The sequence below is a fragment of the Lactuca virosa genome, chromosome 7 (assembly GCF_052849685.1).
Source record: "Lactuca virosa cultivar CGN04683 chromosome 7, Lactuca_virosa_CGN04683_v6, whole genome shotgun sequence".
NCBI lineage: Eukaryota > Viridiplantae > Streptophyta > Magnoliopsida > Asterales > Asteraceae > Lactuca > Lactuca virosa.
Window position 1 is genome coordinate 107115891 of NC_136432.1, and position 25109 is coordinate 107140999.

A 25109-nucleotide genomic window follows, 5' to 3' on the forward strand; every position below is an offset into this window, starting at 1 on the left:
TAGTTGCTTTGTATTTTTTTTAATTGAGTGGTTGAAAAATATAGAATTTTAATATGTTATTGGTTGAGAAAGATGAATAATAAAGAGAATAAAAGCTGTTGTGGAAATGAGTTAAGAGGAAATGACTCCCTCTCCCTAAGAACCATGTTATGTAAACTACAAAGAAGCGTGGAAAATACAATCCTGTTTTTTTAGGAATATAGTTGTATGATGAGCAGTGACGGACCTTAGTGGGGCATTTGGGGTCCCGGGCTACTGCTCAATTTCCGGCACGCAGTGTAATTTTTTTTTTTTAGGCGCACTCGCTTGAAGTACGAGGGACACCCCTACTAAAACAGTCTGCGTCCGCCACTGGTGATGACATGTAGTTTCTATCTATGATCCAAATCCCTAAAGAATCGATATGATATAAATAACATTTATTTTCTATGAAATCGAATTATATGTGCCCTAAATATATTACAAACACAAACAAGTCGTTTTTTATATATAAAAGAAAATGCTAAAATTGTGTTATTTATGGGAGGTGCCACTATGATCCTTCACCCATATATGTAAATGAGGTTTATTGTGGACAGGATATGGAAATTGTTTGAACTTCTAAATAAGTATTATCTTTATGAATATGCATGCATGGTTACAAAATTTGTGTCCAAAATAATTGGTATGTAGAACAAAGAAAAACACTTTGTTTTAACTTTTAACGTGACGATTGAAATTATCTTTCGATAAAGACCCTCAGCAATTACAAATATCGGCATAAAACTATTTGATTAAAAAAATTTCTAATCTCATAACTATTGTATAAAAGTTCCGATTCTAATACAAATTGAACTCTTTAGTTTTTGTAAAAAAACTTGCTACCAATAATATACGATATGCTAAATAAAACCTTCTTACAAACAAAATCACCTACAAATTGAAAAAAAGAAAAAAGAAAAAAAAAACTATATGCGATTCATCTAAATTTTCGAAAACAAAATAGAAACGATTCGTTTTTAATATATTTTATAAGGTAAATTTTTTCTATTAAAATTAATTTATGACACAAAATCTTTACATCGATTATACAAATCATTAAAATATATATTTTGTCAGATAAACTAAAAAATTCTCATTTATAATTTTATAAAAAAAGTAAACATTATGAACAATTATTTAATAACGCAACTGTATACAACATGAAAGGTTTTCACACTTAACAATAATATTATTATTTCTATTTATAGGTTTTAATTGATTTAGCCAACTAAAGTCGGTCTCTCTACTTCTTCGTTCTTATCCTCTCTACCACCTTCTTCTTCTCCATCCCCAAATCATCGAAATTTCTGATGAGATTCACTTCCATTTTCCCCATTTATCTTCAATCAATCCACTCCCAACTTTGTAATACCCACTTATAACGAAATCATCCGTTTATCTGCTCTCAATTTTTCATCTTGGTATCTCTGATTTCCCCGTATAATGTTGTCTAGATCGTCTTTCAATCTGCTCAATCTCGATGATTATTCTTGTGTAAGCGATCGCCCTCGGATCCCCAGAATCATGACAGTTCACGGAATTCTATCGGAGTTTGAAGAAGATGACAATGGCGGAATCGATAACCGGAACAGAAATGAAACGGATCGGTTTCCAGATGCTGTTTCGTCTCCCACCGCCGGCCGTCGGATCGTGGTTGCCAATCAGTTACCGGTGAAAGCTCGGTTCGAAACGGAAACCAACAAATGGGTATTTCAATACAACCCGGATTCACTCGTGCTTCAACTCAAATCCGGGTTAGAACCCGATACCGAATGCGTTTATGTCGGATCTTTACCCGTCGATGTTCACCCGTCGGAGCAAGAAGAAGTCGCTCAAATTTTGTTGGAAAAATTCCGGTGCGTTCCCACTTTTTTATCGTTAGAAATCCAGAATAAATTCTACCATGGATTCTGTAAACATTACCTATGGCCTTTGTTTCATTACATGTTACCCGTGACCCGAACCCAAGGGGTCCGATTCGATCGGGTCGCATGGCGGGCCTACGTATCTGCGAATAAAGTTTTTGCAGATAAAGTTATGGAAGTTATCAACCCAGATGAGGATTACGTCTGGATCCATGATTATCATCTCATGGTGATGCCTACTTTCTTGAGAAAACGATTTCACCGAATCCGGGTCGGGTTTTTCTTGCACAGCCCATTTCCATCGTCAGAAATTTACCGGACTTTACCCGTCCGAGACGAAATTCTCCGGGCACTTCTCAACTGTGATTTAATCGGTTTCCATACATTCGATTACGCTCGCCATTTCCTTTCATGTTGTAGCAGAATGTTGGGTCTCGATTACAAATCAAAAAGAGGCTACATTGGTCTCGAATATTATGGTAGAACAATAAGCATCAAGATTTTACCAGTCGGAATCCACATGGGTGAAATCGAATCGGTAAAATCATCACCAGAAACTGCCACGAAAGTTCTTGAATTAAAGCAGAAATACAACGGTAAAATTGTGGTTGTGGGTGTCGATGATATGGACATGTTCAAAGGGATTAGTCTAAAATTCTTAGCATTTGGCAAGCTCTTAGAAGACTACCCCACCTTACGTGGCTCAGTGGTTCTAATCCAAATCTTGAACCCGGCTCGTAGCCGTGGTCAAGACATCCAAGAAGTCGAAACCGAGATGCGAAACGTGGCTCGTGAGGTTAACCGCAAGTTCACAAAAGACGGGTTCGAGCCAATCGTATTGGTCAATGGTTCGGGTTCGACCCATGAGAAAGTTGCGTACTTTGCAATAGCCGAATGTGTGGTGGTCAATGCGGTTCGAGATGGGATGAATTTGATCCCGTATAAGTACACGGTTTCTAGACAAAGTAATCCGGATTTGGATCGCGTGTTAGAACCCAATGAACCCGAATCAAACCCTAAACCTAAAAAGAGTGTAATCATAGTCTCGGAGTTCATCGGGTGTTCACCATCTTTAAGCGGGGCAATCCGGGTCAACCCGTGGGACATCGATTCGGTCACCGAGGCGATGTATTTGGCTATCAAAATGCCGGATAAGGAAAAAGAAATGAGACACGAGAAGCATTTTAAATACGTTAGTTCTCATGATGTTGCGTATTGGGCGCGTAGTTTTGATCAAGATCTTGTGCGAGCTTGTAAGGAGCATTTTCACAAACGGTGTTGGGGGGTTGGGTTTGGGTTACAGTTTCGGGTTGTGGCTTTGGGGCCCACTTTTAGGAAATTATCGGTCGAACATATTGTGTCGGCGTATAAGAAGACGAATAGTCGGTTGATTTTGGTTGATTATGATGGGACATTGATGCCGCAAAGTTTGATCGATAAAACGCCGAGTAAAGAAGTTATTTCGATCTTGAACGCGCTATCGAGTGATCCGAAAAATGTTGTGTTCATTGTGAGTGGTCGTGGGAAGGATTCGTTAAGCAAATGGTTTGATTCGTGTAAGAAACTTGGTTTATCAGCGGAACATGGTTATCTTACTAGGTATGTGTAATGTACTAGGCTGGTCTGGCAGACTGGTTTACTGGAAACCAGTCTGCTAGACCAGTGTACTATGTCATTTTTTTTGCTTAAAATTTTTTTGGTGTTGATATTCAATTTTATGTAGGTGGAGCGGGGACTCGGAATGGGAATCTTGTGAGTTAACGGTGGATGTGGGGTGGAAGAAGGTGGCGTTACCGGTGATGGAGCATTACACTGAGGCAACCGACGGTGCTTTTATCGAACAAAAAGAAAGCGCGTTAGTTTGGCATCATCAAGAAGCGGATCCGGATTTCGGGGCATGGCAAGCTAAAGAGTTGCTAGATCATCTAGAAAGTGTTCTCGCCAACGAGCCGGTAGTTGTTAAACGAGGCCAACAAATCGTTGAGGTTAACCCTCAGGTAAAAAGAAAATAGAAACAACAATGTATTTTCATTTATTTATTTCTTTATTACAAAATCTTACTTTTGTTTATAATCGATTTTTACAGGGTGTAAGCAAGGGAGTGGTGTTAGATCGCCTCGTGACAACAATGAAAAATAACGGGAGACCACTCGACTTTGTGTTGTGCATCGGTGATGACCAATCAGACGAGGACATGTTTGAGAAAATTGGGAGTTCGGTTGCGAATGGGATTGCGGAAGTATTTGCTTGCACAGTGGGTCAAAAGCCCAGTATGGCAAAATATTATCTTGATGACACAGTAGATGTCATCAAGATGCTACATGGGCTCGAAGCTGTATCGACCCATGTAGCAGAAAGTACTAGGTTCCATGTTGAAACTCGGACCTAGATTTGGTAGACAGAATGACTTTAGATCGTGGTAAATCTTATTTCCGAAACTAGAATAATCTAATCCAAAACAATATATGGTTTTTGACATATTGGTCGATACATGATACATGATTCATCTGGATTTGATCGTTTTGGTTGCGGAAAATGGATTTACCAGCTGATATACATCCTTTGTACATAGGGGCTTACATACATGTTTTTTTATACCAAATTTCCTTTAGATTAAGTATTTGTTTTTTTAATATTTGGTCAAAATTCATTTCTAAAAAACTGAAAAACGTGTAGTGTTCGGTTTTTATCATGTAATTTCATAAGATCCGTGTTTGACGCAATTGGATATGCCGTGGATGATGAGTACTTTGACTTGGTCAACCTTGGTTTAATCAAAATTAGTAAAGTTCTAGGAAACAAGAAATCCAACCCACATGAGTCAATTAAATTAGAATAAAAAAAGATGAAGGCTTACGATAAAGTCAACTAATGGGAATAGAATAAAGTCGACAAAATTAATTCAGGTAGAACAACTAATCCTATTCGGATATAGTTGGTGCCTATCTTTCTCGTTATAAATTTAAATTATGCGTTAAGTTCAAGATTTCCTTGTTTGTCGATATATTGTGAATATGACAAATTATTGATGATATATACACGTACGTCTTTTGCAAGGTTGGTGGTTTGAAATCGATGCATCATGTATTATATTGTTATATCAAAGACATGACTTGTGGTGATGTTTATCTATTATGATATATTGGCCGAATTTTGCAGATTAAGATACGTTATCACCTAGGACATGACATAATAGATTCCCCCTTAATAAAATACATAATTCCTAAGTTATGTTGAGTAAATGAAAAGTGCTTAGATTTAAGAAGACATTTTAGCCGATGAGAAAAGGCTTAAAGAAATCTTTCAAGAATACAAGAACATACATGTGTATTTGGAGGAACATTTCACCAATACCCTTCTTGTAAATATATCCATAATTTTCAATAATTATTTGGGAAGTAACAAGATGTGCCAAGTGTGCAACACAAACTCATCATGCCCTAGGGCTGGCAATTCTCGACACGACACGCGACACGACCCGTGACACGACACGAAATAAATGGGTTTGGGTTGAGTTTTTCAACCCGCCAACCCGCTAACCCGCCAACCCGCCAACCTGTTTATTAAACGGGTCATATATGGGTTTTTCAAAAAATAAACGGGTTGACCCGCCAACCCATTTATATTCTTAATAAAAAAATTATTATATTTTTAAATGTATTTATGTATCAAATTTTAATATTTAATAAGTATTATATAATATATACCATTTATTCATAGACCATTTGATTGTTTTGACATTATTACTCGTGGTGGATGGTCTAAGGTCATAAGTCGTAACCTATAAGACTAAGTCTGTAACATGTTTCTATGAATGTTTGTAATTTTTATTTGGATGTTTAAGACTTAAATATCTAAAATTTGGACCTACGAACCCAAATCTGACCCACGAACCCGCCAACTTGTGAACCCGTATAAATAAATGGGTTGGTGGGTCATATATGGGTTTATGTTCCAAACCCGCCAACTCGTGACCCGCCAACCCTTGACCTGTATATTTAAATGGGTCGTGTTTGGGTTGACATATTTTGACCCGCCAACCCGCCAACCCGCGACACGCCAACCCGAACACGACACGATTGTCAGACCTACCATGCCCCATGACAAGTTAACCAAACTCGAGCACAACCACAAATTCTCTACAAAGCGGACATCATCAATCTACTAGCACCAACATCGTTAAGAATAGAAGGTGAAGGTAGTCTGGTTGTTCTTGTAGTAGTGTACTTATTGAAAGCTGTTATTAATCTTTCTCAAATTCCAACCTCAACTTGAAAAGTTTGTCAAAATGTAGGGTTAACTTGGTGTGTTTATGTAGGTTAACTTGGTGTGTTTAGGCATGCTTTAGTTCACCATTTTGACTTAAAAAACATCTCAAACCATTAAGAAACCGTCCAACTTTCACCTTGGGATGACTAGTGGCATAATTGTGTGATTTTTTTCTTGTAAATGCCCCAAAATAGAGTAGGACGGCTGAAGGGACAACAAGGACGGCTAGCAATGTAAATTTCTCACTTGTTGGGCATCTTAACGTCCAAAAATGTTATGGGATGTATAGAACCACAAGACTACTTTTCATGATCTAGTCTACTTTTCTTCACACTTTGTTTTCATGCATCCATATACTCATCTTATTCATATTTTGAGTTGCTTGTAATCTTGAAACCATCTCATCAAATATGTCATTCTACATGCGATTAATTCCTTCCACCAATAATGTTGGATGGAAATTCGAACTTGGGAGATTATAATGATGTGGTGTTGACCTTAAGGGATTGACCTGAGGATGTGAGTAAGAGAATGATATCAAAATACTTAGATTGAATGTTATAAAATTTACTAGGTTTTATGTCTTTTACTGTTTAGTTTTTTTATGACTTAAAGGTATGTAACTTGTAGGGGTAATGAATTAGGATTCTTGTATCCATGATAAATTATGAGGAGTAAAGAGTGTAATGATTACAATATAGAAAGGAAGTTGTAGTATAGGTGGAATTTGTAGATTATACGCTTATATATAATGTTAACTTTTTTCCTTATCAAGAAAGTGTAATAACCAAGAGCTTAGAGAGGTAAAAGAAGTAAACGAGTAAATCGGTTAATTGCCATTTACCTTTGTAACGACTATATTTTCGAGGTATTTTTGGTTATTTATGCATTGTTATTTGGTATATACAGATGGATTGTGGTGGGCTTAATTCCACCAATCATCCCTGTAACATCACACTTTCAACCAAAAATTTTGCATTTTTATTATTTCAAATATATCAGAGTATAATTACAATATGCAAAAAACATGATGTGAATGCGCGTGTGTACACTCGAGCTTTGCCCTTTTTGCGATCTGAAGAGTTTCCTGAAAAACATTTTTATTCAACTGGGTAAGCACGAAGCTTAGTAAGTTCCCCAAGATACCATATATCACAATACATGCACATGCATACAAGCAATGACTTAGGACCTTTTTCCGATCCACCAATTGGCTCACAACGTTTCGCCGATCCACCAATAATATGTGTATCTAGACTTACGGCCTACTTGCCATTTCATGGTCAACACCTGGGTCTATAAGCTCCCGACAACCCCTACTTAGCTATACTGAACAACTTAAATACAACAACATTTACACACATGAATACTACACATTCAAATCTACTAGCTCTTAAGTCCTAACATACATGGATATATATATATATATATATATATATATATATATATATATATATATATATATATATATATATATTGTAATACATAGTACAATGAGATAATTCACCTAGACAATTATTCAAACGTTTAACAACTATCCTTCTGCCGATCCAACTGGCGGGTAACGCGTCTATTAAGTATTAACCTATAATACTATAACTTATTAATATCTATGTTAATCTGGTAAAAGATAGATCATTCACTCATTCCAAATATACTTTCATGGCTATCAAATAAGGATTAGTCAGGCAGGACAGTTGGGAGATAGGACCATTTCAACATATAGCTTTTCTGAAATCCAACAACCAAACCAACGTGACTATTCTAGACACCTCTCTCATAAGTAGACCAATCAAAATATTTAACTGGAATTAATGACTAATCTGGTATTTATAGGTTCCTAATAACAGTTATAAACTTAATTAAAAACCTAGTGAGCATAGCTTAACTTACAGAGTTTCTAGCGAAAACCGGGAAATTGAACGGTCAGAACTCCGATCTGAAAGCTCCTATTTGTTGGGCTCCTAGATACTCCAGAGCCCCATTAAAAAGACCTAGAAGTCCAGAAAGGTCGGAACAAACAGGAGGGGAGTGTTTGATGGAGAAAGTGGTGAGAAGAAATGGCTGAAATTGAGCTCAATAAAATTAGGTGGGGTGCGATGCGCCTTCTAAAGGGCGTGCCACGGCTATTGATGGTGCTGACCCCTCTCAGATTTCACCACGTGTCGCCTCGCTGTTGGTCCACATCGCCTCCTTCTATATCGACGGGTTCATATTAACGAGATCTTCAACTATCGTTTAGATTATTTTGGCTAACAAGCCACTGATTTGAATTTCGATTTCTGTGCCCACATTGTTGCGCTGAAACTTTGAAAAATCATAACTTCCTAAAATGAAGTCAAATTTGGACGTTCTCTATATACACACTTTCGCTTTTACGAGTACACCGACTTTCGTTTATATTACTTTGGCTAATAGGCAATCTATCTCCGATTCGTATTCTACGACGCGCTTAGCTATATAGGGCTAAACGCAAAACTTCGAAGAATTGTAACTTCTTCATACGAAGTCAGATTCAGGAATTCTATATATCTACGAAAATCGTATTGACGTTTTCTACATGTTTATGATGATTAATTTGGCTAAAAAGTAATATATTTCTACTTCTAATTTTATAAACCAACGATTTATATTAAATCCTATTGAAGATTGAAAATAGGGTGTTACAACTCTCCCTCACATACAAAGATTTCATCCCCGAAATCCTACTCCTAGAGCACCTAGACGTCATCTTATTGGTGTTATCGAGATCAACTCGTGATTTGTCTGATATTTCCGCATCAATTTTCCCCATAGAACTTCGTTTTCTACCTTATATGTAATCCCAAATCCGTGCGAAGTCTTTCGAAACGAGGAATTCGTTGGTCTGGACTTCTAGAATTTATAATCTACGACGAACGATCACCTTTAGACATGTAATGTCGATTTGTTCCTATAACATTCGATTTGTTAATCAGTGATTAATTAGGGAAATTTATCTACGACATCCTAACGGAATCCACTTTCCAAGGTATGCCTCCAAAAACGATTATGACATCTCCTTTAAAACACACACGAATCTTGATTGCAAGTAGTTTATCTACCTAGTTTAGGTATTATAACATCTTGAAGCTGAACCAAAACTACTATAACGGGTTTACTGGTTTGAAAACTCTAGAACCAATACTCTAATATTGGTAACAAACTCATCATAAAGCTTGCTCATATTTCATCCTACTAGATTATAAAATACTATGTGTAACGCCCGTGTTTCTGGGCTAAACATTAATGATGATGTAATAGTCTAGGTCAACCATTGTAACTCGTTTTAAAGTAATAATGATGAATTACTTGAATATTATATGAACTATGTGCTTTTGAGTGCTTATTAATTGTTTATAATAATATAATAAACAAAGGATAAAAACAAGCATAAAAAATAAAATGTTGGATAAGCCCGATATCGATAAAGAAAGTTGTAGTGGTCGTGACAAGGATTCCGGAGATATAAAGAACGCCGAAATCCGAGTTATAACGAAGAAGTTATGGCCTGTCGAAGTTTCGCGACAGAACCAACATGACACTGTGTGACGTAAATAGTGAATTTACGATAGAGGACTTTATAGCCCTAGTGATATAAAAGAAAGTCGTAGTGTTCGTTAAACCGAGAGCATGCATAAAAAGAACGCCCAAATCTGACTTCGTATGAGGAAGTTATGATTTTTCTATGTTCCAGCTTAACAGTATGCAGCCCGGAGTTAGAATAATAAATTGATCCATTTTTGGCCGACACAACCTAAACGAGAATCGAATGTATCATTAATAGTAGTTCAACGGTAAAAAGACACACGAAAACGGACGTCGGATGAAGAAGTTATGAAATTTTAACAGGCTTTATTGTCCCGGTCTGTTAAAGAATATAAATTTAAAATCGGTCGAGAATTAGCCGACGAAGTCTAAACGAAAGTCGTAGAGTACGGTACCGCCTACGCGTGGATATAAATAACGTCGAAAATGGAACTGGTATGCGAAAGTTATGAATTTTAGAAGTCGAGAGAGAGAAATGCGAGCTGGATGCGAGGCTACGCCCCTCGTAGTCTGAAGGACGCCTTGCGTCCGAGGTCTGCTCCGCGTACGAGGACCATACGCCCCGTGTTCTGACTTTTATTGCGGACCGAAGTGAACCACGTAGCACCATGTGAAGAGCGACACGTGCCCCTTACGCGCAGCGTACTTGCGAGGGTACGCCCAACGTACTCCGAGGCCTCGGCCTATAAAAAGGTGCGAGGGCTGCCGAGATTTTTGCTCATTTCTTCATATCTTTCTCTCTCTACACACTCTCTCTAGCCCCTAAACCCCCCTAAAGTCTAGGAAAACCTCCTAGCACCCGAAGGAAGCCCCGGAGCTCCCGAAGGCTCTGAGAAAAAGAGCTTTTCGGCTCGGAAACGCAGCTCCAGCGGAGCCCGGTTTTCAAGCAAACTTCCCGGTTTCGTCAAAGAAGATTGTTTTAAGAAGCGAAGTGTTATCCGAATCACTCCATATAAGGTGAGTGTATAGTCACTTTCATCTTACACATAGATATGAAGTATTTTATATAAATTACGTGCTATGTGTATATATAAATGTTGTCTGTTTACCTGAGATGTTTGCTGGATGAAAGATCTATACCTCTTTCTTTTCAGATCTGAACTTTTTCCTTCAGATATAGACTTTATCTTTCAGATCTAAACTTTTCTTCCAGATCTGAACCTTTTTCCTTCAGATCTAGACTTTCTTACTTCAGATCTAAACTTTTCAGATCTAAACTGTATATGTATGTTTTATACTTTGAGATCTATGCTGTATGAAAGATTTAAACTTTGTTTTCCAGATCTGAACTGTATATGCATTTTATATCTACAAATATGTTGGGTAAAACATGGGTAGATGAAATAGTTGGTGTATGATGAAATAAAATGATGAGAGGCCTCGATGTTGACGTTGATCCAGTCATCTAGCAGAGTATGGATGACGACCACAAACTTTTCTAGGAAGTCCAGTGGAACGTAAGCAGGCTCGCAACCTGTAGGTGTTTGTGAATGATGTGTTCACCGGTGTACTTCATCCCCCCCCCCCCCCCCCATGGTTACCTTACGGACACTTATGGCTGAGGAATCCCCTTAGCAGTAATGTTCATCCCGATGAAATTCCTTAGGATAGGTCCCTTATAATAGATGCTTTAGGGACGTAAGGTGAGGATAACGGGAATGGGTAATCGGGTTTAATGATTGTTGAAAATAATAAACTTATTTATTGTGGGTTGAAAACCCTATATGCTTACCAGGCTCCCCAGCCTGACCCACTCAATTTCTTGTATTACAGGTAGTGGCAAAAGCATAGTTGGATGACTTGACGAGAGGTTATGGATTTTAGGCCAGTAGAAAATAAATGGAATGTTGTAAGGCCTATAATGTTTTGAGGCCAATTTTGTTTTGTGGCCTATAATGTTTTCTTTATGCTTTTGGTCTCGTAATGAAAATACATTTCTTTAAGAAATAATTTGATAAAATTTTATCATATTTTGTTTTGGGAACAAATTCCACAACACTTTTCCTTGAAAGATTACTCTGATTTTATTATAAAAGCATAAACGAAATCGGTATTTTCTGGCTGTAAAAATGGGGATGTCACACTAAGTCACAAATAGTCCTTTTGGAAAGGCTTTAACTATCTTACCAATATCAAGGTACGATTATTTCTCTAGTAATCCGTTCCTATGCCTGTTCACGACACATCGTGATACTATCCAGCTACTGGGGTGACGATGCCAGATCGCTCTTGTCAACATACCCATTGGGCCTGAAGACTTATGATCAACTCGTCGGTGGTATTGACGACTCACAACCATTATCCCATTATCCTGAAAGAACCTAGTCAATCACCCTTCCTTGATATTTATTGATCCTAGGAGATCTCTACTACTTAAATCTTTGAGGCTATAACATCATTTAAACTGAAGAAGTGTCTCTAAAGCTGAATCTTTAACACTTGACGCTTTCTATTGGCGAAGTATGCAACCTACTGAATTCTTTGTCTAGTAGCTCTTATGATGCAAGGATAAATCCTACATCCTTGAGGGTACGAACCTTTCGGGTTCCCTTGGCTGTCTGATCCGTACCTAGGAATTTGGTCAACTTCCTGGATTCTACCTAACACTTGGGATGAAGGTGTTACTATTACTTGAGATTCACATCGAGAAACTTATAACCCATGGGTATTCTTGCAGAAGACTTCCTTCTTCTTTTATCCACACCACGAAATCGAACCATTAACCTTCTTATACTAGTGTCGCAATTCTCCTGGGATTTGACATCAAAACCGCAAGTCGAATTGCCCTTCGCACTTTTGCCTTAAGGGTCGGTTCTCCCCTACTTGGGTGCGACCCATCATCTGCTACTACTTATAACCCATCAGGTCCAAGCTGGCTCAGCATATATGATTTGTAGCTCCTTTTGACTTCGAAGAAAGTCATGATTTTCATATCCAATGACTTTCAATATTCCCATCGTCGTATTATTACTTGTATTCACTACAAGTAATCTCCTTGCATAGTACGACCAAAACAAGAGAAGGTCGTGACAAACACACATTGTTTGGAAACGCACTAACGCACACGTATAACTAAATATTACAGGAGGGCATTGCTATCTTACTACTAACAACATTATTTTAACATCCCATCTTTATTAGAATATCACTGGCATACATTTATTACATATAACAGAGGATCTTAGAAAAATTCTGAAAACACTATTAATTTCCTCCGATGGGAGCATATTCATGCCAAAGCTTTTCCTCGATCAAAAGAACAACTAGATACGACATCTGACGTCTCCTTGGCTTCCTTTGCCATGAGCTGTAAGGCTCTCCCCTTGGCCCTTGAAGATTCAACTCTACCTTGTTGTCCATCATTTATCCTTAAAGTCGTAGGTGCTAGAGCTTGTATTACGCATGTAGGGTTCAGAAGAGGACATTCGACCTTGATGTGACCCATCTGGTTGCAGTAGAAACAAATATGTGCTGCATGCTTACAGTCTCGGCTGTAATGTCCCTTTTTTCAACACTTGTAACATATCAAATCACGACAAAATCCCTCGCGGGTCTTCCCACACTTGTTACACTAACCCCTCTGTCCGCTATAACTTGATTTGTCGTGCTTGAATCTTTTGGCTGTTGGCTGAGACGGATATGGAGTCTGCCTCTTTTCCTTTCGCTGAGTTTCTTACTCAACTTCTCTTTTCCTGGCATGCTCCTGTATCTCTGCTAAGGTCGTGTATCGATTTTTTGATACAAACTTCCTGATATCAATCTTGAGCATACTCAAGTACCGAGACATTTTCACTTGTTCTAAAGATTCATACTCTGGGAAAAACATGGCCCTCTCGGTGAACATTTTGGTGATCTCTGTCACCGATTTAGTGGTCTATTTGAGTGGCAGATATTCTTGAGCGAGTCGCTCACTCTCTACTGGTGGAACATACTCTTCATTGAACGTCTGAACAAACTGTTTCCAAGTCACTATGCTCTTCTCAACAGGTGAATAGTTCTTAGTGACAAAGTTTCACCAGTCCTTTGCTCCTAGACATAGAAGATCTATGGAATTCAGGGTTACCAGACAAGCACATTTGAATTTCAGGGTTACCGGACAAGCACAAGTGTAACAACATCCTACCACACTCAAGATCCATCTCATGGGAGCAATTGGATCCCTAACACCATCAAAATCAGGATGGTGTTATTGAACTCTCGATAGAGCATTTCCTTTTGTCCAGAGGGGGTTGCAACAGCAACAACATCAGTGGATGTAGCAGCAACAGTACTAGCAACGACAACGTTCCGTTCATCAAACAGGGCTATCACTTTAGTCTTAATAGTTCTGAACATTTCTGGAATCATCTCTCTTACTTATTCTGGCACCGCTGTCTCTATCCAATAGCGTATATCAGTCATGCTCAGTCATGAAACTTTCAATCCAGAACTCGAACCGCTTGCTCTAGTGATTATCACCATACTGAAGGTGTAACGGGAATAGGTTAACACAAATTCATCAAACTAACTCCAAAATGATATTCGAATCCTTTCAAGTTCCTTAGTAACTTTGTGGCTTTTCCTAGTCCATTTATGGATCCTGTGTTTCCAGTAGTACGAGCTCATACTACCTTCCACACCTATACATACCAGATCCAAGAATTTCCCTAAGGTTTCCAATTCACCATTCTCATTTATCGATAGGCCTTTTCACACACAGTGTTACAAGGGCCTAATCACTCACGTTCCTTGATTTTTCTTCTAGGATTCCTTCCACTGCTATTTTCCGAGAAAAAATCCTACAGATATTAACTATTTATTTGACGAATACGATTACATGCCTCTAAAATCAAATAGCCCGTGACTGAAAGATCCAACACTAGAACGGTTGGACTCAAACGAGAGATGCGTAATAGTGCCAAATCAGGAAATCTAAGACTATTTAATTTTGGGAGCATGCAACCTAATGTATTTGTCAAATAACTAATTAAAATCAGTATAGATTCTAAGAAACAATTAACAAGCAAACCCCTAGGCTATAAAGCATCATAACTATCAAGCAATTCTAATAGACAATTCTTGAAAAGATCCCTAATCTACATACTATCATGCATTTCTAACAGTTCATATATCAACATATATAACAACGATGGATATTTTGGGAATCACTTTTCTTTCTAAGCCCCTTCTGACTGTTGCATCGCATTCCTTGTATTATTATTTTTCTAAGAAGATTTATTAATTACTCATATCCTTAGTTTGAGACTGGATTCACACTAATGTTCATCTACTTCTCTCAAGCCAAGGCTCTGATACCAACTTGTAACATCCTAATTTTCAACCCCAAAAATTTTCATTTTTATTCATTCAAATATATCAGAGTATAATTACAATATGTGGAAAACATGATATGAATGCACGTGTATACAGTCGATCCTTTCCCTTCTTGTGATTCGAAGAGTTTCCTGAAAACATTTGTATTCAATTAGGTAAGCACAGAGCTTAGTGAGTTTCCCAAGATACCATATATCACAATACATATACATGTATACAAGCAATGGCTCACGACCTTTCGCCAATCCACCAATTGGCTCACAAACTTGCGCTAATCCACCTATAATATATGTATCCTGACTTATGACCTACTTTCCATTTTATTGTCAGCACTCGAGTCTATAAGCTCTCGACCTGTTGCTGTTTCGCCGGCAACACCTACTTAGCCGTACTGAACAACTTAAATATAACAATATTTACACACATAGATACTACACATTTGACTCTATTAGTACATGCACATAGAAGCTATACTATTGGCTCTACTCGACTAGATCTTATGTCCTGACATACATGGATATATATTTTAATACATAGTATAGTGAGATAACTCACCTTCACAATTATTTAGACGTTTAACAACTATCCTTCTAACGATCCAACTATCGGGTAATGCGCCTGTTAAGTATTAACCTATAATAGTATATCTTATTAATATCTATGGCAATCTGGTAAAAGATAGATCATTCACTAATTCCAAATATACTTTCGTGGCTATCAAATAAGTATCATCCAAGCATGACAGTTAGGAGGCATGACCATTTTGGCATATAGTTTTTCTGAAATCCAACAACAAAACCAACGTGACCATTCTAGACACCTCTCCCGTAAGTATACCAATCAGATTATTTAACTGTAATTAATGACTAATCTGATACTTATAGGTTCCTAATAACGACTATAAACTTAATTATAAGTTACCCTAAAATCCTAGTAGGTGTAGCTTAACTTACAAAGTTTCTAGCGAAAACCAGGAAATTGAGTAGGCAGAACTTCGACCCGAAAGCCTAGTAATCGTATCGACATTTTCTACATGTTTATGATGATTACTTTGGCTAAAAAATTATATATTTCTACTTCTAATTTTACAAACCACCGATATATATTAAATCCTACTAAAGAGTGAAAACTGGGTGTTACAATCCCACAGTTCTCTCTGCTACCTCTTTCTAACGGTGTTTGCAATAGTTTAACTTATGATATTGTGTGTGTGTATATATATATATATATATATATATATATATATATATATATATATATATATATTCTCTCACATCGTTCTCTTTATGAGAAAATAGTTGGCTTATCAAACGAGGCTAAACATTCTTAACAAAGCTAACTTGAACGTCCAAGGCTTGGGAAAAATTTGAGCACGCTGAGAATAGAGATGAAAAACCAATTGGAATGATTTTATAGAATCATTATTAGATAAGGAACTGATTTTGTATACCCTATATGTAAGGAAAGATTGTTATTTTCTTATCTTTGGCATTGTACTGTTGTATTATTTAAAGGATTAATACACACCTCACAAGTTCAAGTGATTTTCTAAAAACCCTAATACGGTATTAGCCTAAAACATCATGTCCATCCCTACTCTTCTCACTCATGCTTCATAGATCAGCCATTACCGGAACTGAGAAACCTGAGTATCCTCTTCCACCATCTACCATTCTTATCTACTTACTATTAAACTCTCCATTTCCAACTATATCGTATGGAAGAAGAAAGTTATGCCCTTACTATCCTATCAGAATCTCCTTGCACATGTTGATGACTCGATTCAAGCACTATCACCCACCATTATTGTTGTCGACTCATCATATATTCTAATCTGACTTATCTGTCATGGTTAGTCATTGACCAACATGCTCTCATCTTGATTAAACCATTATTTTTCAAAAGAGGCAATGGCTAAAACTCTAGGTCACAAGACCTCTCATTTTGTGTGGTCCGCTCTTGAGGCTGCCTACAACCATAAATTGATTGAAAGAATGCACACCCTAGGAGGTTCTCTTCGCCAAATTCAGAAGGGTTTGTTGCTGAGTTTGGAAGAAAGTTCAAAGCGTTACTTAGGGTCGTGGTCGCTCCTTTACTCATGGGGGTTCTTCAAAAGGATGTGGTCGTGGTCAGCGTCCCCCCATGGTTAAATATGTCCTAATGATGGCCATTATGCAAATCAATTTCCCGATTTTCACACCTTTGCTCGTCATCCAGCCAACCTAGATGTATACTTAACACATGCTTTTACAAGCTCAGTGCAATCTCTCAGAGTCCTCACCAAATTGGTTTGTTGATACAAGGGTAAGGACACAAATGAAACCGTCTTCTTCAAAGTTGGACTCGGCTTCCACCTACTCTGGTAATGATTATTGGCAATGGCATTATCTCATCTATATATTATGTTGGTTCTTCAATTATGTCTCCTCACATTAATTTGCTTGATGTTCTTGTGGTTCCACAATTGAGAGAAAGTTTGCTTTCTGTCAGTAAACTAACAACAGATAATCCGATTGATGTCTTGTTATCTGATCACATGTTTCTCATTTGAGAAAGTTTGAGAGAATAGTCATTTTGGGTATGTTTCATTTGACAATATTACATTATTGAATAAATTGGGTTGCGTATCTGTTACTTCTCTTTTGCCAAATCCTAGTGTTTACTCATCATGTCAATTATGCAAGATCAAACTTTTTCCATTTAACCTTAATTTAAAACGTGCTTATCATGTTTTGGATTTGGTACATTGTGACTTGTGCGGTCCCTCTCCGGCTACTTCTACGGATGGGTATCGATACTATGTTATTTTTGTTGATGACTTATCCAGGTTTCATGGTTTTATACTTTGAAATTAAAGTATGATCTTTTTGACATTCTCAACGCTTTTGTCACATTTTTATAAACCAAATCTTCATACAAACTCAAGGTTTAAAAATATGATGAAATTTGTAAGTGGTCATGTTCGCTCTCTATTTTTACAAACTTGCACCCATCACATATTATCTTGTCCATATACTCCTTAGCAGAATGCTTGTGCTGAAAGAAAACATCATCCTATTACATAGACTAGTTTAGCGATGATTTTTGTTAAAGTCGTCAGTGTAAAATCGAAATAACTAGTTACGGTAGAAATGAAAGACCTAATTGAAATATGTTCTTTTTACACATATGCTTATATAAAATCACTTACATGAGTTTCCTGTTTCGTAAAATAGGAGATAAAAAAATAAATTTAAAGAATAAATACAATTGAAAGGTTTTGACTAATCTATCATTATAGACATCACTAACAAGGAGAAAGTCACAAATGTATAAAAATAAATGGATTCATCACCTCTAACATCTACCCAAAATGCCAATCAACAAATTCATTCTTGCATAATTCTTAAATTCAACTTAGAAACAAATAATAAGAAGTGAGTCATTTAATTTCGTTTAAAATGAAACTATTTGTAACTCATTATGGAATGAAATTATTAAATTATCCCTTTTTTTAATGTATAGAATAAATTTTATATTTTAGGGCGTACAATAATCTTATAAAATTTATACTTTGATTTTAACTAATTAGATTCCTTAATAGGTTCACTTATATAATATTTGAATGAATGAGAACAAAAAGTGATCACATGATCACTCGAAAAAATAGGTGTTTTGGTTTAACTATATTGTAAGGCTAGTCATTTCTATTCTATTTTGCTTTAGAAGGTCTATTTTGTATCTTTCCAAAAATCTACATTTTTGTAGTTAGGTCAAGAAAGAACCTTCTGATTTCGATCTAATACAACAATGCATACATCATTATTAGTGATTCCAGTTATTTCATTCTTTGTTCTTTTTTATTTATTAAATAAAATTTGTTGTTCTTAGTTCTTACTGGACAATTAACCAAATCTTTAAAAGAAATAAAGAAGATTCCAACAAAAACGATTTTACAACTATGAATAACAAAGATTTATAGATCTCACATTTACTTACAATTGTGGGAATGTTCTAATCAATTTCATGAATTATTAGAAACTACCGTATCAGATTCATATTTTACCTAATCGTGAGTTTCTAACCCTAAACTCATAATGGCGAGGAATAGATTATTTTCAAGTCAATAATTTAAAATTGAATGGGAAATTATTTTACAACGATAAACAATAAGTAACAGAAGAAAGAAATTATTTAGCACCTCCTTCCAATACTCATTGAAAGTGGGTTGTTGTGTCAGAAGAAGGATATCTATACTGATTTGATATACTATAAAGATGTCCTCGGTACAATATTGACGATCTCACAAAGTTTTTTTTTCCAGTGAATTTCTATTTACTGATCCAATCTTTTACGGAATCGATCCCCTTTTTACTCTACAAGAATATGTGGAGCTCAACGTGTGCGAAAACACACAAGAATGTTCTTTTGTTGATATTATTACTAGTATTCGCTCTCGGTTCATTCATAGAATTATTATACCTTACCTATTCATTGCGGGTTAGTTATTCGTCACCACTGGTTTAGCTTAAAATGTGTTTGGAATCCCTCGTCCAAACCAATACTTCACAAAAAACCGACAAGGAATTCCATTAATCACCAACCGTTTTGATTCTTTGGAACAACTTGATGAATTTAGTAGATATTTTTAGGAGCCTTCAATGACCATATATCGAACCTATACAATTTTTATAGTACTGTGGTTGAATGTCAACGGCCTAGCTATACCTACCGTTTCTTTTTTCGGATCAATATCAACAATACAATTCATACAACGATAAACCTAATCCGAATTATAGAGCTACGACACAATCAAACCCAAATGAACAAAATGTTTTATTGAATCATACCAGCCTCTATTGGGGGTTATTACTCATTTTTGTAATTGCTGTTTAATTTTCTATTTATTTATTCAATTACGAAAATGAGAGATAACTAAAATAGTAGTCTAATCGTTGTAGGTATTCTTTATATTACCCCATTCGGAAGGATCTCATCTCATAATTATCCATGACCGTTTATGTCTCTAGCATGAATACTTGATGAAATGTGGAGGAAAGTACGGTAAATGGTCAGCTAGTATTCTTGTGATCAGTTTAGTGGGTGTTTTTTTAATGGTTCATATTACAGATTAGGTTCATCCTTGTAGTAATAGGATGAACTAAGCTGTAGATATGAAAGCGTAATAGCCCAACATATTTCGTTCTTTGTTAGTTTGATTTGAGTGAGAAGATCTCATTGAGTTCTTATGAATTAGAAGATTTTTTTTATTTCATTGAAGAAGTTCTATTTACGCAATAGATTTTTCCCTCCTCTTTTGTTTGTCCACCACTTTTTATTTATAGTATATGTAATTATTATAAGATAAGTTCTTAATAATTAGAACTTTTTAGTTCATTCAAGAAGTTCTATTTACTCAACAGATTTTCCCATCCTCTTTTTTTTTTGTCCACCACTTTTTAATTATGGTATGTGTAATTATTATAAGATAAGAATAAATAAAATATGTAATAACTCTAGAATAACGTTCTGATACGTCTGTAAAAAACAATAGAAACTAACACGAGGAATGTTTGATGAAGAGTATTAAGAATCATTATTATTTTGACACAAGAAAATAATTTTCATACCCCTTTCTTGTGACGAAGTCTAGGAAGACGAATAACCCCTCCCATAAATATTTGTTCCCTTCGTTTATCCGTTCTATTTTGTGTTTACTTTTGTATAGGATCTAGCCGAAGCCCATGATATTAGACTCAAATGTATTTTATGACATTTTAATATGCCAACAACAACATAATAACATCACCCGAATTTTTTATAAAAAAACAAAAAACAAAAAAGAAAGGGAAAACTCAAATAAACTTCTTCACAATATAAATATTGTGGCTAGGAATGTAGTACAAGGAACTCCCGCATCTCGTAGAAAAAGAGTATAAACAAACAAAAGACTTTTTAGATTTTTTGTTTTATCATAGATAATCATAATTACTAAATAAAAATTGGTTCTTTTTACCAACTTGAGGTCGATAAATCTGAAAGTCTATAAATTCATTTCGGACAACTGAACCTTCTCAAACTGTTTCTTTTTATGAACCAAAAATATTTGTGCCAAAATAACAAATGCGAAGAAGAACAAAAGGCCTTGTATATGTGATGGATCTTAAAGTACTATTTATGTACTTCTTTCTCCTATCCGGATAAATCCGTCCCTCTCCCTTGTTTCCACCTACGTATATAGTATATTTCAATAAGTGAATGTCTTTCTTAGTAGCACGTTCCGGGGAAAGAATAGGAAACATTATTACACTATATTTCTGACTAGGAACATGGCCTATGAGAAGAATATATTTTTTTATTAGGTCGATATCTCTAGAAAGTCAGATTGCCTATATTTTCTTTATCTCGGGGGAAATACGACCGACAGGAGTTAATTCAAAACCCTTTGATTGTGACATCCCCAAATTCACGGCCAAATATGATAAAATAAGATTTACCAAAGCATTTCTTAAAGAAATGTATTTTCATTATATAACAAAACTCGGGATGTCATGTTCCGATACAGACCAAAAGCATAAACGGCACATTATAAGTCTTACAACAGTTATATACACTACATGCCTATAATTAAAATATCTTGATAAGTCGTTCAACTTATGCTCTCACGCCACTACCTGTGATACAAAGAAAACTGAGTGGTTCAGGCTTGGGAGCCTGGTGAGCATATAGGGTTTTCAACCCACAATAAATAAATTTATTAATTTCATCAAACAACAATAACCCGATTACCCATTCCCGTTATCCTCACTTTACGTCCCTAAAAACAACTATCACAAGGGACATAGTCTAAGCATTTTCATCAGGGCGACAACACCGCTTTGGGGTTTCCCAACAATTTATGTCAAATAAGGAAACCATGTGGGGGATGGAGTACAGAAAATGAACACCCAAGCTCATTAACACCTACAGGTTGCGAGCCTGCCAGCGTTCCACTGGACTGTCTAGAAAAGTCTGTAGTCGTCATCCATACTCCGCTAGATGACCGGATCACAATAACATCGAGGCCTCTCATCATTTTATTTCATCACACATCAACTATCTACCTATATTTTACCTAACATATTTGTAAATAAAAATACATATACAGTTTAATTTATTTAAAAATCTGTATAAATCATTCATTCATCATCCATCTCAAATAAATAAATAATATACAATCACATAGCACATATTTTATATAAAATACTTCATATCTACGTGTAAGATGAAAGTGACTATACACTCACTTGATTTAACGATAATCGGGCAACACTTCGTTTCTTAAAACAATTGTTTCTAATAAAACCGGGAGTTTTATTGAGAAACCGGGCTCTGCGAGGGTTGGGCTTCAAAACCGAAAAGATAAAATTTTCCGGGCCTTTGGGCACTTCGGGGCGTGTTTCGGGTGTTGGAAATGATCTCGGGGCTTCGGGGGAAGTCGAAATAGTGAAAATATGAGTTTTGGGGTAAAAAGTGGCAAAAATCCAAACTTACCCGGAAAGTCTCGCAACCCTCCCTTTTATAGGGTGCGAGCTTCAGATCTGAGGGCTGAGAAGCGAGCACGTGGCAGTAGATGCGAGGGGCTCCAGATGGCTCGCATGCGAGGGAGGCAGGTGGCGGGTGCGAGGCTCGGACGACAGGTGTCTCGGTTCGGACGGAGGCACGCGTCCGAGTTCGGAGGCTACAGCGCGACGCCACGCATCAGAAGGGGAGAGGACCGCGGCTTCGGTCGAATCGGATAGCGACGCGTGTCGGATTCTCGGCTGCACAGATCATCGACGTTGGACACGAGGCGAACACGGGGCGAGATCCGGACGAGGGTGACGTGGCCAATCCGGATAAGGCTTATCCATACGAGATTCCTCGGAATTTGTGCCAAAATCTTCTAAAACCCATTACTTTCGCATACGAGCTCCGTTTTTGACGTTCTTTTATGCACACGTAGGGAAAATTATGCTCTACAACTTTCGTTTAGACTTTGTCAGCTAATTTTGAATTTATTTTTAATATTATTATTTTTAACAGACTGGGACAGGAAAATCCGTTAAAAATTCATAACTTCTTCATCCGACGTCTGTTTTCGTCTGTATTTTTACCGTTGTACTACTATTCACGAGACCTTCGATTCTCGTTTATATTGTGTCGGCTAAAAATCACTCGATCTAAAATTCGAGTTTTTAGCTGTCTACTGCTAAGCTGAAACTTAGAAAAATCATAACTTCCTCATACGAAGTCAGATTTGGGTGTTCTTTTTACGCATACTCTCGGTTTAACGAACACTACGACTTTCATTTAGACCACCAAGGCTAAAAAGTAGTTTATCAAAAACTCACTTATTACTCATTCGGCGCCGTGCCGGTTTTGTCGCGGAACTTCGACAGGTCATAACTTCTTCGTTATAACTCGGATTTCGATGAGGTTTTCGCCTAAATGTTTCTAACGAGATTCTTTACAACTATATCCTTAGATATTGGCTTTATTTAATATTTATTTTCGACGCTTATTTTTATTCTTAATTCATTAATCATAATAATTAAGCAGATAAGCACATAATATTCACATAATTCATCTTTATTACTTCAAAATGAGTTACAAAGGTTAACCTAGACTATTACGTCAATATTAATGCCTAGCCTAGAAACACGGACATTACATTGATAAAGTAACAACAACCCCATATTTAAAGCTCCCTTTTGACCATTAGCAAGAACTTGTTTCAGTTGCATATCATAAGGAATTTAAACAACTACTTCAAACACAATATCGAGAAGTGCCATTTGAGGAAACTCAATATCCATTGGTTTATTAGGTAAATGGAAAATGGTGTATATAATATGTCCAATCACTTCTCGTGGATTTTCATACCCCTTCTATGTAAAAATGGGATATACATTTGAAATGGATGCATGTTTTATGATAAATATCATGAGCTATATAGAAATAGATCGAGTAATCTGTTCCTTTATTCATGAAAAATTATGTCTAGTTTGGATGGTCCAACCATTGATCCCAAAAATTTATACAATAAATTGGGATAGGTCATTAATGGAGTTTCGTATCCATGATTATGTTCTTTACTGATATAATTAAATTGGATTAATATATAGGTTAAATCTTCGGGATGGGTAGAAAGACAAAGATTAAGTACGATTTTTTATGTTTTGCTGATGTATAACTACATAGTAAGAAACATTCTAATATGATTAGGTAGATAATTTTTTAGTCATTCATTGAATGATATTTCACTACAAGTGATGGAGATACATGATTTAAACAAAGCCATATATAATTTTCTCATTATAAACTAATCCAAAATCCTTCTAGACAAATCAAATCATCAGTTCCCAACCATGGGATGAACGAAATCTGATACAAAAATAATTTAATAAAAGAAGAGAAAAACGTTTATTGTGCCAGTTAAGTTATATAGAAAAATCTTTTAATACTCAAGTTCTGACTTCTTTATGGAGTTACGCATTCAATTTCTTCCACTTATATCATAATTTGGTTACACACCCTACTCTTGGATAACCGATCTCCTTGTGAGTTGCTATTTTCAATAACTCTAAATTATAGGATTTTTTGTGTGTATGCCAACTATGTTTATCCCTATCGTGAGGATTATTCTTCGCACAAACTTGCACCTCGAAATGCTCAATGTGTTTTTGTTGGCTACAATACCCAATAAAAAGGCTATTGTTTCTTAGATTTATCTACATGGAGGCTCCAAACTGCTTTTAATGCTTAGTTTGATGAGTCTTATTTCCCATATTTAGAATATTCTTCCACTTTTCTTAATTCACAACTCCTTTTTCCAACATATTATGATGATCCTTCTTCCACTATACCTTTAACTTCATCACCATCACCGTTTAAAACCTGATGCTCCAACGCCTTCTCTAGTCCCTACGCCTCCATTTGAGTCGTTTTTGCCTGTGCATGCACCCTAATGGTCCATATGCGACTCCTTCTACTAACAATCAACCACCACCTACGTTGACTGTCGAGCACTCTCCGCCCATACCAGCTACTTCATCTTCTTCATCCACTACCAAT

General features: G+C 36.4%; 1 protein-coding gene and 1 pseudogene across 1 annotated transcript; one reads left to right on the forward strand and one right to left on the reverse strand.

Annotated features, from left to right (window-relative positions):
- Positions 1-1235: 1235 nt before the first annotated feature.
- On the forward strand, positions 1236-4503 carry LOC145124079 (putative alpha,alpha-trehalose-phosphate synthase [UDP-forming] 11). Its single transcript, XM_079059300.1, has 3 exons — positions 1236-3485; positions 3610-3883; positions 3973-4503. Exons 1-3 carry the CDS (start codon positions 1465-1467, stop codon positions 4273-4275), a joined length of 2598 nt encoding a protein of 865 aa, XP_078915426.1. The 5' UTR covers positions 1236-1464; the 3' UTR covers positions 4276-4503.
- Positions 4504-21103: 16600 nt separating this feature from the next.
- LOC145127034 (cytochrome f pseudogene) lies at positions 21104-24067 on the reverse strand (annotated as a pseudogene).
- Positions 24068-25109: the final 1042 nt, after the last annotated feature.

What these genes read in the sequence shown, in the direction of transcription:
- LOC145124079 (XM_079059300.1), top strand. Translation starts at nt 1,465, where the DNA reads ATGTTGTCTAGATCGTCTTTCAATCTGCTCAATCTCGATGATTATTCT. An exon ending in GAACATGGTTATCTTACTAG is followed by an intron (nt 3,486 to 3,609) that starts GTATGTGTAATG and finishes AATTTTATGTAG; the next exon opens with GTGGAGCGGGGACTCGGAAT. An exon ending in TCGTTGAGGTTAACCCTCAG is followed by an intron (nt 3,884 to 3,972) that starts GTAAAAAGAAAA and finishes CGATTTTTACAG; the next exon opens with GGTGTAAGCAAGGGAGTGGT.